This window comes from Amblyomma americanum, chromosome 1 (genome assembly GCF_052857255.1).
Source record: "Amblyomma americanum isolate KBUSLIRL-KWMA chromosome 1, ASM5285725v1, whole genome shotgun sequence".
NCBI classification, from domain to species: domain Eukaryota; kingdom Metazoa; phylum Arthropoda; class Arachnida; order Ixodida; family Ixodidae; genus Amblyomma; species Amblyomma americanum.
This window is the reverse complement of record NC_135497.1, coordinates 60826994-60846396: the sequence shown is the minus strand read 5'-3', so window position 1 is coordinate 60846396 and position 19403 is coordinate 60826994. Positions and strand designations below refer to the sequence as shown.

The window sequence follows — 19403 nt, the reverse complement described above, 5'->3', positions numbered from 1 at the left end:
AGGTGACGTTAACTTTTGCTAAGCTCCAAGCAGAGAGCCTAGATTATCATGTAAATGTATGCCATCATGTTGCTCACTTTCTCTCGGTGACGAAATAAGCGGCCAAGCAGGAGTTGACTTAAAGGGCAGCTGAACCGTTTTTCGAGAATTCCCCGATATTCAAGGGTTCATATCTCTGAAGCCTGCACGTAAAGCCTGCCAAGCTTTTTTTTTTTTCGGTAGCAATTAAAATGAGGACGCAAACGCCGATCAGATGTCAGGCTTCTCCTCGCAGCGTACTAGTAGTGCGGGAATACTCGGCTATTACGTCACGGACGGTGATATTTCGTTTTTCCTCAGCATTCGCCCGTTCCCTTCTGTGCATCGTCGGATGCCCCCCAAAAATGCTCCGCGGGCTTTGACTTGGGCGGCGTTGACTTTATTTTTACAAAGGAACAGTTTGTGCTTAGAAAATGTACCTTCGCCGCAGATGACGCCACCACGCGCCCCCTATCCGACGCTGTGCGCTGCAGAGAAGCTTAAAATCTGTCGCGGTTTTAATTGTCGATTACGTCACCATTTCAAAAGCTAGCCCAAAAAGACTTCTCATGCTTCCGCTGCAAGTTTCGCACATACGACCCCTTTAAGATCGTCGAATTCTAAAACATCTTACTTGCCCTTAATGCTGCCACATCCGCCTCGCTACAACCGAGAATTTTAGTCCGTTCGTCCACACTGCTACAATAGCACACTGTAACAATAGAGGCTTTGAGCACACAGGAGAAGTATTAGCGTAAACGCATACCGGTTTATCGGAGGCCTCCTGCGCACGCGCCGTGTCATAGATGGCGCCAGACGCGGCCACTACGTGTGTGCGTCCGGCGTCCGATAAACCAGCATACGTTAACGCGAATACGTCTCCGGTATGCTAAACGCCTCTATTATTAGGCCTCACTTTCGAATCTACTTCAGTTGAGCGGAAAACCGCAGGCGTGTGCAACGCAGCAAGCACCTCGGCTATCGCTCGAATACACACGCGTACTCCTTCTTAGAGTGATTTACACTAGCAAAACGTGTTCGTCGCGTTGAGGCCAGGAGAGGGATAGGTTCAGGGAAGAAATTTCAGCGCGCAGAAACGATAAACAGAGCCGAGAGAAACAAACGCAGAATGGGTGCCACATGGACCACGTTGGATCGATGGAAGCACGAGAAGAGGGAAGAAGAGATTCGTGGGTGGACTTCACCCAGAGTGCCAGAGCTTCAGCCGCGATCGGATCGTCTTAGTCGCACGCAGCGGGCAAGAGATCTTATAGAGTGGCTTCTGTCGCATGCAGTCGAGCCGAGCCTATTGTTCGCGGAGGAAGCTAGACCGGTGGACGGGGTTTCGCTCTAAGCCTGCTCTGATGACTTGGTCGCCACCCTCTTCGACTGATGGTTCGAAACACAATGGCAAAAAAAAAACGAGTGCAGTAAAGTTCGCTGACAACGCTCGGTATGCATGCATGACAGCAATATGTGGCGTGGAGTAGTACAGGTGTACCACGCATTAGAGCGCAAAACTTTTATCCATATAAAAAAAATTACACGACGAATACACAGTTGTGACAATGCCAGCGATGGCGGTTAGCATATTTTTCGGCTGTGGCGATTTATGCGTTTGCGGCCACGACGACACCCAGACATAGCAAAGCTCGAGACACGAACGTCCTTGTTCTACGGAGGCTGCATTCCGAACGCCCGAAGTTACGAGGTGCGCTTTAACCACAGAGTACGCGGCTGCGTCTGGGTTATTAGTACATTCGTAAAGAAAGAAAGGGCGCAGTAGCAGCCTCTGACTATGTGGACACGTGAACTATGCCGTGTAGGAATTAAGGACGGCCCGGAAGGGGCAAGCCATGATGCAGAGCGATTCTATAAATCAGACGTGCGTTCACTCTCGCGTACGGTGGCCGTGTTTCGATGGAGGCGAAAGGATCAAAAACGCTCTTGTGCTGTGCAGTGCCAGTGCATGTTAAAAATCCCAGTTGGTAGAAACTTATCCGGAACCCTCCATTAGGGCGCCTCTTTTTTCTCTTTCTCCTTTGACTCCCTCTTTCATCGCTTCTTCAAGGGCGCGATTGACGTGTCCACCGCGAAATGAGACAGTCACTGCGCCTAAACTAAAATAAACTAAACTAACTGGTTATTTGTTTTTACTTCAGGAAAGGGTAATATGCGATATCTAATGCTCAAAAAACGCCATAAAAGTTTTCAGTAGAACAATCTTTATTTCGTCTGCAAAGCTAAAAAACGGTGCTGCACGAGCCCTACTCGCCTTAAACCGGACACAGAGTGCCTATAAAAGGATGACATGCTGGTCTCGTAGTAAGTCAGAAATGACCGCAAGATTATGTCAAGGGTGGCTCGTCGAAGAGTAAGAAATTCTGTCCACCATTCTTGAAAGAAACAACCCACTCAACCTACTCGAACAGAAAGCGTTTCAATAAGTGAAGCGTAAAAAAAAACATATTTTATGAATGAATTATTTCCCCTGCTTCGTCACTGACTGCTGGGTCTCCCTGCATGCGCATGGCAGGGTTATTGTTCGAACTATAGATGGAATCAGCAAGACGCAAACTTTCTGCAGTTACCCTTTGTCGACGAGCGACATTAAGAAACGTCTTTTCTGACGCAAAAAAAAAAGATTACAATACGCTGTTCGCAGCATACAGGTATTCCTATCCATGGCTGAGGGCAGAAGACAAGAGGAACTTGCGTTTTATAGGCATCGCTGCACAAGCGAAGTTGTAAGGACGAGCTAAGAAGCAATTGTGATGACCGTCAGTCAAATGCCTTCTCGGTCAAAAGTCAGTGCTGTGCGCGGTTTGCGCACCGCAGCTTGTATCCTGCACGCGTAACACGTGTCTAGCTACGAGCGACACCTCGCTAGGACTTTTGGTGTGCCGTCCTTTCGTGCATAATGTTAGCCCTAACTACAGCCTTACTTGAGTTCCCTGAGATAAAAACTACGCCGGGCGGGAAATCTTTCCTCGGGCATCCCTTCTTTTGGAGACCCGTGTCATAGCTGCATGACGACGAAAAGAAAGAAGACGGAAGGCAAGAGGAGGTTAGCCTGAAGACACATCTTTAGCGGCATAGCTTTTCTCGGTGAGGGCTGAGAAAATCGGAGGGGAAAATAAAATAGAGGACACGTCAGGGGGAGAGCTGGCGAGCTGAGCAAGCAAAAGCCGCGAAACGTGTCCCCAGCTGCCTACATCGACTACGTGATGCCGGAACAAAGACGTGCAATATGAATGACGGGGGCGAGATTAATGACGCGCGTAAAGCTCGGCGTACCGCCAACGCCACGGGGCTCTCCGCGAGCACAGCGCCGCGGCACATCGCGCTCGCCAGCGACGACCCGGCACGTAGTAGCCCGTCGTCTGCGCCGCCGGAGATTGGCTCCCGAGCCAGGGCCCCAACGATTTTCCCCCTCGTCGCGGTCCCCCCGTTACTCTTCGGGACGGATTAAGGGAGTCGGCTTAGTGCCGGAATGGACCTCTTTGAAGAAGCATAAAAGCAAAGAAACCAAACTCTATGGTCTCCCCTTAATCCGTCTGCAGCGAACATTGCTGTACGTGTGTGCCTCTCAACTGAGCCGCCACCTCGGGCGAGTTTCCTGTGCCTACTGCCACGGGTCAGCGGAGTATGTCGATAAGTGTTGCGGTAGCAGCTTCGAACACCCCCTTCAGTTCTTGCAGCGTCGAAGCCCGCCGTCGGGAGAACAGGATGACCGACGAAGCAGGTCGGCATGACCACAGAGTGAAGCGAGCTAACGCCGTTTTAAAGCGATAGCGTTAACGAGCTCGGGTCGCAGAAATCGGCGTCGTTTACCGAGAGCAAAAAATACTCGAAAAATCACCAGAGAAGCAACCTGGGGAGCAGGTGAGCCACCTACGTCACATGGCCATGTGGCGTCATCACAACCTGCCCGCCGGATTATGAGCAAACCTGTCCGCCGTGGCAGGTGGCAGTTAAGTTAACTATTGGTGGCGAGAGGGTGATCGGGAAAAACAACCTGCGTCGCACCCCCTCTCCCTTTTCTTCTTTCCTGTGACGTGTACAAGATTGATACGGACGCATCTGAGATACTTTCATATCACAGTAACTTATTTTCGCCTGGCACGCGTGGTAGGAGTTAGATGGCCGCTGCATGCTTTGTAAAAGTCTGGCCAAGCATGTATACAATGGTGTATCGATTCAACAGAGTCCAAGTTCACACGTGGAATGATCAATTCAGAGCTTCTCTAATGGCGCATTAAATGCTAGAAAGCTGTGCGGGTTGGAAGCTGTTTATGATGCCCTGTGGGCGCAAACTTCACGACTTCCCGAAGTTTGCACCCACAATACATCTTAAAATGCTGCTACTCTTCGCGCCCATGAAGAAAAGCTCCCAGGAGGGAGTATGATTGAACACATCGGGCCTGAGTTCTTCACTTATGCGAAGTCGAATTCGCTTCAGTACTAACCTAACCTAACCTAACCTAGCCTAACTTAACCTAACCTAACCTAACCTAAACTACATATCTTGCCGGGAGCCTAAGAGCTACCAGCGTGAGGAAGAATCAATGCTAAAGTTAAAAATAAGAGAAGAGAAAGTAGCATAGCACAATATTATAATGAAAAGCCTTGATCTTCGACAGCCGATCAGAGGAGAGTTGAACCGCTGGTTAAGAAGGGACAGGAAAGCAGAAACTAAGTTGTCAAATCGCGTTACGCTTAATAGTTAAGTAGCATTCGTGCAACGGACATTGTTCCCAGTTGCTTGAGATTTAGTTTGTTCTGTGAAATGAATGGTATCCAGATTTCGCACTGCGAGCTTTCACAACATTCCTGCCCTGCGAATTTGGCTGCCTTGCGCGACACTGCTTGCAATTTTGTCGTTCGATACTTAATTATTTCCGTAAAACCACAATTTCCGGTGCACAGTTCACACCGGGTACTCACGCCGAGCATCGAATCTTGCGCCATTCTTCGAGTTACTTTGGGCAGTGCGAGCTTTCAAACAATTGAGGGTATCGTTCTATTCCCCCTTTAAACCAAACGTGCCATGAAACTAAACACAAGCAGAACAATATATTCCGATGCCCTCATGCAAAAAGTGAGCGCATGACATTCCTCTTCGTTCCAACAACGTCTCAGCTGTCGGTGCTGAGAGAGCCTCCGAAATACTTAGTCTAACAATCGGTTTGTTCTTACGCAATTCTTTTCTTCTCTACACCCGGGTTTAAATATTTTACTGTGCTTTAAGAAGGAAACAGTCCATACGTTCTCTGAGCATGAAAGCTCCTTTTGCTCCCTTATAGCAGTCTGCCCCGTTCTCATACAATCTTTTGTAGCATGCTCGGCATCCGCCATCTCCTGGCGCTGGCCACCAGCCCCCGCGTCCGGCGGCAGACACGCCCACGAAGTCGCGCGCGCTTTTGTGGCGCTCTTCTCCGGCGCCCTTGGAGTGGCACGCCTGAGACAACTCGCCGCAGTAGCGGTCAATATCTCAATCTTATCGCGCACGCACCTCCCTTGATTCTTCCCCCCCCCTCCCCCCGCGTGGTACGAGCCGCGGCTCGGTCGAAAGCTCTTCATCATCCGGCTGGGGAAACAACGAGCCGGTCTCTACGGCGGCCCAGATAAGCGCCGGCCGGCCAAGGAGGACAGGCGAAAGAGGGGGATGCGCACTGTTTGCCAAGCTATCCGGTAGCCTCCCCCGCCGCCCCCGCCGGACTAACGCGCGCGGGGAGCATATAAGGTCCGCGCTGGCTGAGCAGCTCGGTAGGGCGTGCGGACAGGGTTGACCAGCTTATGACGAGGAAGCCCGGAATAGGGCGGTATCGCTGGGGCAATTCGCCGAAACCAGTTGTCCTATTGGGCCTAGAAGCGCTGCTAATTTCACGCCCTGCGCGTTCTTCTTAGAGCTACAGAAACGTAGAGTTGATTGAAAATTTATTCCTTGTATTTATTCAGGCAGATATTTTTTTTTTCGTAGCGGTCAATCAATGCTGTGCGACTGTGTTTGTTTAAATTCGTTTTTCTTTCCTGGCTGAATTGCGCAACGCGCTCCCTTCGTTTCGTATAGAAGCCATTTCGATCGATCATAACGCGATTGTCACGCAAAAATTTTGAGGCATTAGAGCGAAGTTGGTACGGTTTTGGGTTAAGCTCGCCCCTTCCTTTCTCTTATGTTTCTCATTTGGCTCCCAGCTTTTACAAAAAATGAGTAGTTGGAAATGAAACCCCCTCTTTACTTGTGAGATTCAGTGTTTCCCGCTTTTCATAGTTTGTTAACTGTCAAAAGTTGTGGTTCTTAAGGTAATCTAACAACAGAAATCGACATATTTAAAGGCGCTAGCAACTGCATGCGCACCTGCCAGCTGGAGAGCGCCACGATGGAAGCGAGCTGGAAGAGGGCCTCTTCACAGTACTTATTAATAATATTCACGACCCCAATATGTATACGTGTACATTAGGGTAAGTATGGAGGGTAGAAGAATCCCCAAAAGTTTCGTTGATTTGAGCTGAGGTCTAGAACAAAGCACACTCTGATAATTAAGAAAAGAGAAAGCAATGGCGCTCATCTTTCAGTAATTACGTCGGAAATCATTTCCATTTTCGGCGGTTCCGCAGCAACGGCTTCAAATTGTACACGAAGTTGTGAAATAAGAGGAACACTTCTACAGTTCTATAACTACGTACACGGAAACAAATCTATCCCAAGAAGATACCAATGCTTCTTCTCATGTACTCGTTTTTTTTTTTCAGAACTAACTTTTCAACCTTGAGCACCTCGCACGAATGGTAAGAATAGTCCTATATTGATAGTCGTATGCTTAAATATTTAAGCGAGTTACATCTGTGCAATTTTGAAGAGGTAAGCTAACAGTTAAAAACGAATCGCATGCATGTTCATGCAGGAAACAGAGATTGATGCCAGTAGCCAGCAGCTGCAAGTAGTAAAACTCTTCCTTCTAAAGCTGCATGCAACACCAGGGGAATTGTGATGTAGCGCTCCGTATCAATTCCAACCACCACAGGCAGCTGCATGAGGTCTCATTTCAGTAGCGGAACGCCATGGCTACAGTGCTTCTGAGCCACCCATCCGCTACAGTGGAATCGGTCCAATCACAAGTAAGCTAAGAACGGGTCCGATCGGCAGCAGCACTGGCTCCGACGCCACGAGCCCTCGGCGATGGGAGGGCTGGGCACAATTGCAGCCGAATAGAAGGAGCGCGTGCGGAGCAGCCCATGTTGAAGGGGGGGGGGGGGGTCGACACGCGTCTCCCTCAGCCTGGGGCGCAAGACGAACGCACACAGCCGTCGGTCCTAATCGAATTTGTGCGGACGACACGCGCGCGCCGCGTGCCAGGAGGCAACCTGGCTGTGCCTCGGGGCCTCACTCCAGATTTCTCCCACCGCGTGGCGTGCCGCAGAGACCCGGCGGCTGCCTCGTTACACAAATAAGCCGCTCCCGTGCGGAAGGGAGTGCATAATCTCGTTCGGAGAACAACTCTTGCGCAGTCACGTTTGATTCCACGACGTCGGGCGGCGACGGCGCCTGACGCCGTGCGCGTTTCAGCGCGTTTAGCGAGCTGTTTCGACTTGAGCCGCTTTATGCTAGCATATTGAAGTGCTGGCTTCTCTCCCCACCCATTTTCTTCTGTACAAAGCGTCCAGTTTTTCGCTTTTCAGGCAAAAGGAAAAGACCAGCAGTGCTTCCGACAACAGATTGGCAGTGCTTTGCGGTAATGTTCAGCAATATTTTCTCTTCCTTACGTACAACAAAGACGACCGCGTTCGTTAGGGTAATAACCAATAAGGCTGTGAGCGTCGAAAATACATGGGTGACGTCATTTCCTGATCTCAAAAAACTCACAAGAACTGATAAGATTTACTTCAATTCAAGGCAGGCTAATTGCGCAGTATGCAGCCACGTAGGTATCCGGCAAAAACATTCCTTCCAATTTCCACACCGACCGACCGACCAATTGATTGATTGATTGATTGATTGATTAATCGATCGATCGATCTAATAGTGTGCGCAATGAAGTGCACCGCGTTGATGTCTCTGGGCAAATGCTGACCACACGAGGCTCTTTACTGTGCTCCTAGAACTCACTACACGGGTGTCTCCCCATTTCGCCACCAACAAAAGGCAGCTGCTGTCGCCGCTAGGACAGCACCAGCGCCTTTGGGCACATTTACACGTTTGTCTATGAAACCGCCAGTAAAATCGGCTGTTCGGGGCCAGCCTCAGGGCGCGTCGAACCCGGCGTCCGTGCTATGCGCTCAGCGGAGATAGGAGGTGGGAAGCTCACCTTGGGCGGCTTGGCGGTGAAGTTGCCGAGGTCATTGTGCAGTCCGAAGCGGTACTGGTGCGACGCGTGCAGTGGAGACGCCGACGAGCCTGCCGAGCTGCTGCACTCGGGCGGCGGTTCGGGTTCGCGCGGCGGCGAGTCCGAGCCGGACATGGCCGCCCACGACGTCATGGAGGCATCACGCGGCGGCCGCCTGCGTTGAACAAGGCACCAGTAAGCGCGCGATGCAGTGCCCCAGCAAGGGCTGCCGCAGCACACATCGGTGATGTGCGCGCGGATGGTGTCGCTTGTATTCGCGCAAGCGCTACGGTGAAATTAGGAATCACCGTGCGCTTCGGGCACACGTGTATGGTCGAGAGCGAAACATTACAGCGTGCGTGAGCTAGGGAACAAATTTACTGCAGCGCCGCCTCGCCACCGAGTAGCCTGGTGCCAAATGTTACCAGCAGATGGAGGATGTATACGTTCCATCATACCAGCAGGTATTTCAGGTCATTGGATTGCGGAACGGCACCGATCCAAATTTTTATTTCCGCACACCTGCATCACGCAAACTTTTGCTGCTGTCTGTACATTCCCACGACCTAAACATATGCGCGCACTCCTCAATTTTCCTTCCTATGTAGTATTCAGGTGGCGCTGCCTACATCGGAATGGTCTGATGTAAAAAGCCACTGAACGGGCCTCTTCCTTACTATCCTGCGTCCGGATATCTGATTGCATGGCAGGAGGATTGCCCGTTGTAACGCTAAGCAAGATAAAGTCAGACTGATTTTTTTAGGTAGCCTGGTCCTTTCCGACGTGTGAAATCAGCGTCATTCAAGCTTCGAAACACACATTGTAAGAGGCGGTACATGGATAGAGGTGGATCAGCTTCGCGTGAACAAGGCTCCGCGCAGCGCGTAGCGCCCGCGCAAACTGACAGGCGCGGCGGCGCAGGCGTCGTCCGCTAGGGCGCGCCGCATAGCCGCGAATCACGTCACACGAAGCCGTCATCTGCTTCACGCCAATCGCAATAGCTTGTTGTGTGTTGAGAAGCTTCTTGGGGACTAGCTCATTGTTACTGAAAATCCGCCAGCGCCTACCTATGGGAAGCCAGCAGAGATAAAAGATAATGAATGAAAGCTATTTCTGCAAAGTCATTACGCAACTAATTAGTACATACTCAACAAGGAATCATGTCTAGGTGAAAGTTTCGTATGACAGAGGCGCTACTGAAGATGAGTACGCAATTTCGAAAATAATTCCGCCGACACTGCCGGGGTGTCACCGCCAGCGTCGGCGCGTGCATGACGGGACACAAAATCCACAACGGAAGGCTCAAGGCGAGTGATGTGCTATAGCGTGGACGGACTAGATGGAAAAAGTTGCTGCGGCTCTTGTTTTCACTTCATCTTTTTGGCCTTGGCCTTGTTTTATACGACGCCTTCTTTTCTCTCTTTTATGATTTTTAAAATTTCATTTCATAATAAAATGACTATTGGTTGTGAGTGCGGAAAACAGGAATTTCCCATTACCATCAGAATTTTTTTTTTGCTTTTCGCAAAGGTGAGAAAAAAAAAGGAGCGCCGCATTTGTTCGCAACATCAATTCGACCGTCATTTCGGATTCGCCCACTTGGCAGTGACAGCACTGCAACTATACCTTGAATCACCTGGACGCGCAACAAGCTTATGGCACTGGTGTGAAGCAGAGACGACCACTTTCATGACACGCATAAGGTAAATGCTCTTCACGCCAAGGCTCTGCGCCCCGCCCCTCGCGCTGTCTGCGCCTGCGCGAATTCCCCGTTGGCGTCTGCGCTGCTTCGAGCACCAAGAGCCATGTTCGCGCTTAAAGAGCATGGTTTACTCTGCACAATGCTCTGCATACATTTTCGCAGCGCGCAAACAGTACACTACTCAGTGAGGTGGCCTTACACGCCAATTTCCTAGGTCTGCAAACAATGCCGTGTTGTTAAGTGCTTTCGTGTGTATCGCTGTTCAGTTTCATGAATGAAAAAAAAAAACCCAAGTTGTGTTGAGCATGTATACGTGGTATACATACAATGCAACGCGCTGTTGGAGCGTTCCAAACACGTGCATCCAGCCGTGTACATACAGCACTGGCTACTTCTTATATACCAACCCTGTATCTGGCGATATAAAATCAAACCCTAGTGAGCCCCTTCGACCAGGGGCGAAGGAAAAGCGCGCATACTTTGACTCTAACCAACGACATTCCACAGCAACCTCTGCGGTTACTGAGACGACTTCATAACAAGCTTTACACAGAACGTTCCCACTAATGCGTTTTAAATCAAACAACGTTAATATTTGATCAAGCGGCACTCTTTAAGGTGTGCATGAAGTTATCCGACGTTTTCACCCCACCGCACCGGATGAACCTTTATTTATCAGCTATTTTTTTCTTCGCAAAATGGCAGGTGCCTTTAGTGTCATTGATCAAAAAAGCACTGAAAATACATCGTAATTTAACAAAACAAAGCCACAGCAGATCTGAAACATTTAATCAAAGAATCCAGAGCAAGAGAGTAACGGTCAGCTGTGAATAACATTTGCAAGGAGCGTATCAGAACTTCAGGCCGGTCTTAAGCTCCCTAAAAGCCATCACCATGTTTGTTGCCGACGGCTGACGTTAAACTATTTACACGATAAGGAAGGTTAGTTGAAGCGCCTGCTCAAACTAAATTGACGACGAGCTTACAGGAGGCTCCTGCTACTTCCCGAGTGTCCATTAAGGTTTTTTTTTTTATTTTCCGGTCCATCTTGCTTAACGCAGAGGGGTGCGTCACGCATTCATCTTTTATATATATATAGCCCTATTAATCATATGAAATTGCTTGATTTTGAGGAACTGAAAGGCGCAGTAACTTCCTCACTTATCGGTGGACACCTTAATCGCGAAGTGAGGAAAGGCAGGAAGCTGCGAGTGAAAGAAGAAAGAGCTGCCGTAGTGGAGGGCTCCGGAATAATTTTGACCACCTTGGATCTTTAACGTGCACTGATATTCCACAGCACATGGGTGCCCTTGCGTTTCGCCTCCATCGAAACGCGACCGCCACGGCAGAGTTGTAACCCGGCTATTCTGGCTCAGTAGCCGAGCGCGCTAACCACTAAGCCAACGCGGCGGGTAATAATGATATGAGAGGTCGAAAAAAGAAGCGAAGAAAGAAAGAGAGAGAGGCATCAGAATTTGTTTTTTCCTTTGAGCATACACGTCGTAATATAAAGTAAAGATTAAAAAAAATATATTAATAGGTGCGTAAAACACTGAGCGCTAACTAGAACTAAAAAAAGCGTCAGCTGCTTTGGTTTCGCCACATTACAAGGTAGTTGGAAGCGAAATTTAATCATTTAAGTGCTGCCAGCGAGTAGTCTGTTCTCCAAAAAAAAATTCTAAAAAGTTATTTCCATTAGCGATACAGTGTTACAGCGGAAAATCCATCACTAACTGGGCTCTCAAGAAGCGGCGAAGAGACCGCACACATGAGGCAGCACGATGCAATAAACAAGGCCTCGCTTTTCCTCTTTGCCACAGACTGCACAAGAATTGTGATTCCACGGACAGAAACACACAGTAGGAGTGCATCGAATTCAAAATCACCCTAGATCTCCCTGCTGTTCACAAATGCAATGACATACCTCGGCTTCACATATTTCTCGAATCTCTATGACAATATGGTGAGATCGGGTTTCATAAATTTTGCCGCTGGCGTGGTGCAAGCTTAGCAGAAACGTGTTGCGCTTAAGCTTTTCCATAAATGGCACAAACCAATGATTCCATGACCTAAAGGCAACGTGCAGGTTTGTTTTTAATTAGAACGCGTAAAAAAATACACATTTGTGCAATTACTGCGTCAGTATAGTTGTCACAGACCCCGCAGATTTGTGTCGGTGGTGGCAACGCAGGCAAATCTCTGCTCGCGTCTCTGTACAAATAATAAAATTCCGGCACTCGACAGGTGGCCAACTGTCGTGAGTAGCACGGTTCTCGTATGGCAGAGTTCGTTACTGCATTGCATAATGTATTGTGGAAAATGCGTGTTTGACGAACGCTTAGCAAGAAATTGTGGTGCGGCACGAAAAAAAAAACGCTTTCCTGTCGGGAAGCAAGCCGCAGAGGAGACGTCACAGGTGTGGCTGTAATATATATGCTGGATATCGTTGCTGGGCTCTTCAGATTGTGACCCCAGTCCCCCTCTTCCAGTGACAGGTGAAATGATTGCAGATATGATGCACTCCCAGATGTCCCCTTCGGTGCGCTACAGCGCCGGATGCTCACACGATTTTCTGTTTCAAGTATTTTACTGCAGAAGGAAACAGCCTGAAAAGCTGGTTTGTTTCTCAGGAAGCGTTGAGCCACTGCAGCGTAACGGAGCTTCAGTCGACACCGGTGAATCCCGTGAGCGCGGCACTTTTCTGTCCAGGTAGTGTCGGTGCCTGCTCGTGTGTGGCTACAAATTGCAGGCGTAAAAGGAGCGCGCCTGTAAATACCGACACTCGAGAAATCCCCTCCCCCCTCCCTTCTTTGGATACAGAATACGCGCCCTCGCGCGGTCTTTCACGACAAGCAAAACGCGCTCAAAGCGCCTATGGCAAACAGCTTAAGCAAACACGATCCGTCTCGGAGCGACTTCATCGTTTCGACACGACTGCCTTTGCAAATTAAAAAAAACGAAAAAAAAACGAGAAAGAGCCCCCCCCCCCCCCCCCCCCCCCCCCGACGGTTCCCTGTTTCTGTTATGCTCAGCTCCGAGGCGCAGCAACGTAAATTGCCAAGCGTGAGATAAAGGACCTTTCAAGGAGTGTTTTTAATGCTGCATTTGTTTGTTTGTTTTATTTTGCCCTGAACAAAGAAGAAATAAAAGCGAGAGGGCGCGCATGGCTCGGGGCCGCGAGCCTTATGGAGAGTCAATTAAGGGCATGGCTGGCGTGGTGGAGAAGGAGGACACATGAAAGAAAAAAAAAAAACAACGGTCCGTGCCTTTCGCTGTGCACCTGATGATGTCGTGTACTTTCCTCTCTCGCTATACCACACCTGCTGTTCTCAGCGTTTTCGAAGGTGAAGGAAGCAGCTTTTCATAAGACAGCCATCGCCGCGGTTTTTACACCATAACCAGAAACCGCGCTCTGCAAAGGTCGCGCCCTTAATGAGAGCCAATGCAGTATTTGCCTCCTAGTCTAAAAAAAAGGAAACAAGGGAACAAAATGTGGAGTGGATTTACTCGTTCTAAATTGTAGCAGAGAGGAAGGCTTAAAATTAAATGCACTCACAATAGACGAGCAAGTACTAAAGGCGCAGAAAATCCCTAATTACATCTTAAGCGATAATAAATATATCCGCGTTCCCAACATAATGAGGAAAAACAGGAACAGCTACGAATATAGAAAAACGGGTCTCTCCAGTTTGCAAATTTTTTTTCTAAAGAAATGGTACGATTCGACGAGGAGTATTAAAAATCAATTCTGAAACCCTGCATCTGACGCAGTCAGAGTAGAAAAAAAAAACTTTCCGAACTATGTTCGTTTTATATTTCTTGTGAAATGCCTCTATTATGTAATCTGCTCGGCAAAACATTACAAAGCACCGTGAAAACAAATTACAGCGCTATAGCCCGATTCACAGGTTCAATGAGTCATCACAAAGTGGAACTTTCTTGTGGGCACCTTATAAACCTATCTCTCCCACTGTCACTACGTTGCTCATGCCTGTTTTTTGTTGATATTAAATAAATTACCCAGATCAACGCCCGTTCTTTTGCTGCACATAGTGATATTAGGCCTATATTTCTAGTATTACATATAGAAAACTTGCCTTACGGGTTGGTGGCCACAGTAACTGGACATATTATGCATTTTTATATTGTGAAGTAGACAGTTAACTTGGTTGCGTCGCATCGCAGATACAGGCCCCAAGGAATGAGAGCAGTGCTACGAACTCTTGCTCTTTATTCTCCGTCGCAGTTTTACAACCACGACCTTTTACAGCGTCAGTCCTTTTTGGGAGGGCATCTGAAGTGGGTACATGCGCCCCTTGGAACACAGTCGCGGCACCCCTGATAGACGCGCGACCAACTTTCGGCCGCCGTCGACCACGCGTGTTCCACCCGCGTTCAGGCCATGTCTCCCGCATAGCGTAGCCTTCGTGGTCACCGACACGGGTCTGGGGGTTTGTAAGCGGTTTAAAGGGGCGGTATCACTCGAATGGATGGGCGGACACCTGAACCGTTCCGCGAAAGAAAAGATGGAGGAAGGATGCATAGATTCTCAAAAACATAGCATTTGCGCTGGCTGTCGCCGAGTTAAGTGGCTTAGGCAGAATAGCGAAGGCGTAGTAAATTTTATTTCCATCCCCCTGAAAGGTTGGCTTTGCGCACATGGAGCAAATAGTGGGCGATTTTAGTGACTTACGAGCGCCTATAGCCTTCCACTCTTCTTGTTGTTCACCATTTTTCTTCTCGCTGTAAGGCGTACCCGCGGTAAAGCTCTCAGAAATGACAGCAAAACTTGGATGCGAGCCCACTCGCACATAAAGTGCGTCGCAATTTGCTGAAATACACGTCGAGTTGCGCCTGCTTCCTGCCACCTCCATTCAGCAGAGTCACTGATCGCAAGCGCTGCTTTCGCATCTTGTGGTGCAGCAGCTCCGGCTGCACGCCACGAGATAAGTGCCGAGATATCATGGCGTGCCCGGTTCACTGCAGGGGCTTACTCAGCTGCGCGGCTAGAGCGACGTTGGGCATCCATCAGAGGCTATATCGTTAGACGGGAGCCGCGAGTTGTTCGTCGGGCGGCCAGCGGAGAAAAACACGTCCGGAACACGTGGGCGCCAGCGGGCGCGCAGCCCGGAGGATGCGGAGAAGCGCCTCTGCGGCAGTGAAAGCAGCGTGGGTGTCTCGACGGGACTTGGCCAACATTCTTGGCGCTCGAGGCGGGGGCGGGCCAGTCAAAGTCATCCGGCGCCGCTCTCTCTCGGCGCCGCTCTCTCTCGGGGCACCGCTCCTTCCGCATTCCAGTTGGCCGAGGCTACGGGAAGCCGACCTGGAGAGCTCATCAATGCAACCCGATCAGCGTGGCCTCGCCGCGGGCATAGCGCGCATACCTCGATGCTGCGGCTGGCCAGAGCGCGTCGGCCGAGCTCCGACCAAGTGGCGCATATTGATGGCGCGGCGTTGTGTACGCGGCGAAATCGCATCTCTCCGTATGCGCGAGCTCAGCGTGACCGCTTGGCCCAGACTATACCGGGTCGTAAGCTGGGGACGGGGTCGCCGACACGAGCTACAGCCTCTCTGCAACCCTGCCAGACACTGTTCTTCCTCTTTCCGACACCCGCGTCGGACCAAATGGGAGCTGGGTCGGTCGTGGTGAAGGGGCACTTCTTGCTTAGAGTAAGCTGTGTGCGAGAATTTCAATGTTAATGCTGGTGCTTATCGTTTTACAGTGAAATGTCGCGCTTTTTTTTACTAACGTTTTTTTACTAACATTTCTGCCTAGCACCCATTATTGAAACGTAAGCACTATGCGGGTCTATACAAAATAAAGAAAAACAAAAATGAAGTAGAATGGTACGAACGTCAAATAAGTTTCACAGCAGCCTGAAGAATGAAGTTGACAAAATTCTCCATCCAGGTATTACGGTATATAATGATGATGTCCGCGGGCAATCTGAAAATATTTCGACTGGTATTGAGTGGGCGAAATGCTGCTTTCCTTTCCCACGTGCGTTTCGCGGACTCATTATTGCTACCTGAACGTAACGGTTAAATATTTTTTCTTACAGAAATGAACATTTACGAAGCAAAGTCAGTCTTCGTGATGCTAAAGAAATAAGGCTGGTGTCGAAGGAAACGTGGGAGATAAAATGGGCTCTTGACATTACAGGCGAGTTTCTTGCAGTCGCGCCCTTGTTCGATGCAACGCTTCATACCGTCACCCGTTACCTCAAGTAGAGGAACCTGCAGCGGAGAAATTGTGTCTGTCTGTGAGCTGGGATGAGTAATGATGCGAATGCCGTTATTTTTACTCAAACCGTCGGCTAACGCTCGCCAGCCTTGAAGTTCGTCTCACAGGGCGCCCTGCAATTATTCCCACGCGTGGTCTCGTTGGAGGTAAAAGACCGCGCCTTTTCTGGGCACCTAGCAGTGACTCTGGCCCATCAGCACGTGTAAAGCAGCCAGCAAAATCTCAATAATGGGAGCGGGAAGCGTCGGGGTGGGACAGGTCTCTCAAAGCAAGTCTATCGCGTTCTCAGAAGCGTGCTGCGCATGTGCCCGGAAACGTTCCTTTAAGCCACATCAACTTCCGTAAAAGAGGAGAGGAAACTAGATGAGCAGAAACTTCTCCAGGCAAGGAAACGGGAGATGGAGGAAATATTCGAGCCCTCAGCAAAGAGAACCCCAGCGTCGAGTGCGACACTCGTATTAGCCTTCAGGCCCTTCCCCCCGTGTCCCACTACCTTTACACGGTGACACGATTCAGCCCCTACCAGGCAACGCCCATTTCCTGTTTTGCACTTGAAAGGTACGTCATTTGTACATCATTAGTTTACCGCCGGCGTCGCCAAGAGAAGACCTGAGTGGAAGTCATTAGCGGAAAGTTTTGGTACACCACGCGGTAACAAATTAACTCGCTAGGAATTCGGCTCGTTCAGTTGCCACGCGTACCGTCAAACTCCCCTCGTCGCTCCGTCAAACAGTTCAAGACAATCATGGAGACTCCCAAGTGGGTTGCTCAAAGCGCCTAGAGAGACACGCGGAGGTCTCTGCTTCCAGGAAGAATGCTGGCAGTGCGCCTGGCTTCATGTCCCAAGTAAATCCACAAGCTGCGCAGATCCGCGGGGCGTTTCGGAGGTTGTTCGACAATAATTAAAAATTTGGAGACCTAGGGCTCTGTGCCTGTTTTCAATGTCAGCAAGTGCTAGATACGTTACTTTTCAACGGTACCTCGTAGACGCCGTGCAAGTTCGGAGGGCTGAACTTTGTTATTTTGCGATAATGTGGACGGAAAAAATGGCGGGGAAAATATAGATAGCTGCCTGGTGGCTTTGCCCTTACATTTCGATATTCGCCGCAGGGCGATAGGGGCGGAGAAGAAAGAAAAAAAAACTGAACTCCAAGGAAAGCAAACAAAAAGGCGGCAGTGCGAGCATCCGCACGGCTGGAGGGTTTGTGCTGCACTTGGGCGCTTTTGTCGTCTTTCTGCGAGAAAAAAGTCTGTGCGGAGCGGTCCTGGAGACTTAGGCAAGCCAGGGGGGCCCGCATTTGCATGGGTGAAATTAGCCCCCCTCCTCGGACCACCGCGCGGCCGGCGGGACAGACAGGACGTGCCGCTCGCCGGGATCGATATCGGCGAGAGGGGAGCGTCGCCCGTATGGCAACACCGTAGCGACCGCCTTGTCACAAGCGCCGGGAGGGCCACCAGACGCGGCGGCGGCGGCGGCGCGCGCGGATCCATAATGCGCGCACGTGAGGCGACGTCAACCTGTTTACGGCCGGCCTCCGTCCCCGTCGACACCCGTTCGGTTGCAGCGGCGGAAACGAGCGGCTGAGCGCGTCGTGGGCTAACCATTCGGCGAAAAAGTCGGCGACTTTCACTCGTGGCGTTCACATTTGCTTGCTCCCTCGCGCCAGCTCTTGTCGACGGTCATCGTGAGAGATGCATATGACGGTCGCCCCCTAGGTGCAGCGTGAGCCAAGTTGTTGTTTTTTTCTCCAGAAGCACATTATTACCGACACGTTAGCAGATCCTCTCAATTTTTTTTATAGTGTGCTGGAAAACCAGCGCGCTTCAGCCGTTCTCCATTGTAGGTTGGTATAGGAGCACAGGCGACAAAAAAAAAAAGCCCTTGAACTTGCCGGCTGGATCCTGGTTAAATTGCTGCCGGTGTTGTCACGGAGTGCAAATGTCAAGTCTTTAGTCTGCGCTTAAGTTCTGCGAGTTTTGGGCGTTCGAATTGGTCGTGTGCACAATGTACGCTGATTGTAATCAATTTATTCTTAATTATTTTTCTGACAAAAAAATAGGGCGATCTGAGTTTTTGTTATAAAAGTGCGTAAAACGGAGAAAGACTGTTACTATTACCGCCGAATTATTTATGCCCTCTTCAAGAAGCCGGGAAGCATTCGGCCGTGGACAGAGTAGGGCATTCAAATATTTACACCGTAACGGCGTTGCCAGAAGCAGATAAGCCCTCGAGGTGGGGCAACACTGAAACAGCGAGCGGCCGCTGAGCAACGCGGTAATAATGGCGAGCGATGGTACTTCTGCGAATAGCCCAGCAATACCAAGTAGGCCACAGCGGCAGGCGCGGAAACGGGGCCGAGGCCGGGCAACATTGCACAGCGGGCGCGATCGCCAAGCGAGAGAATTAAAACTGAAATTTCCGCCCCCACATTGTCCGAGAGAGCAGCGCGCCGCGGCGGCAGTCCAGCAACACGGGATGAGGCTGTGGGAGCGAGCGCTGTAGCGAAGGAGCGAGCGACAAAGAGGGAGCCCGGCTCGTTCCACGCTGCCGTAGGCGGTGGCGCGCCTTGTTAGCGAGCCGCTCGCGGAGAGCGGAAACTTAATGAGCCATTAAATTTAATGCGGCACCTTCGCCCAACGACAGCCGAAATGACGTGTGCGAGCTCAAAATGAGCACCCCCCCCCCCCCCCCTCTATCTACCGCCTGCTCCACGCACCTCCGATTAATGATAAACAGAAAAAAGAAGCGCGAAGAGAAAGAGGCGAGGGGTAGGGCTACAGGTCGCTCCTATAGCTCGTCGAAGAGAGCCAGGCCGAGTGCTTTCCGTTGATGGTCCCGAGGCGTGTCCTCGGAGGCGGGCACGCGTTCCGGCCCCCACTGGATCGCCGAATGGCTTTTAGTGCACTACCGAAACAAGACGCCGAAGCCCCGGCAGGCGCGCCGCGGGGAATAGACGCTGGGGAACGCTGCTCCTAGACTCTTCTTCGCCGACCGAAGGCGCTCCTCGCGAGACGCAGTGGAGACGTCACAAACAAACGCATAACGACGATCGCGCACGCAGGGGCTCCCCAGGGGCGACGTAACACTATTGCTGTGCGACCTTCGAGAATC

The 19403-nt window shown here is 50.4% G+C and overlaps 1 protein-coding gene across 2 annotated transcripts in view; it reads right to left on the bottom strand.

Moving 5' to 3' along the window:
- The window catches only part of LOC144112865 (uncharacterized), a 565400-nt gene that overhangs the window by 343984 nt on the left and 202013 nt on the right, over positions 1-19403 (bottom strand). For both annotated transcript variants that reach the window (XM_077645681.1, XM_077645682.1), the window contains exon 2: positions 8328-8520. In XM_077645681.1, the coding sequence (XP_077501807.1) occupies positions 8328-8498 (171 nt within the window). In that variant the 5' untranslated portion in view covers positions 8499-8520. The remainder of the gene's footprint in view (positions 1-8327; positions 8521-19403) is intronic.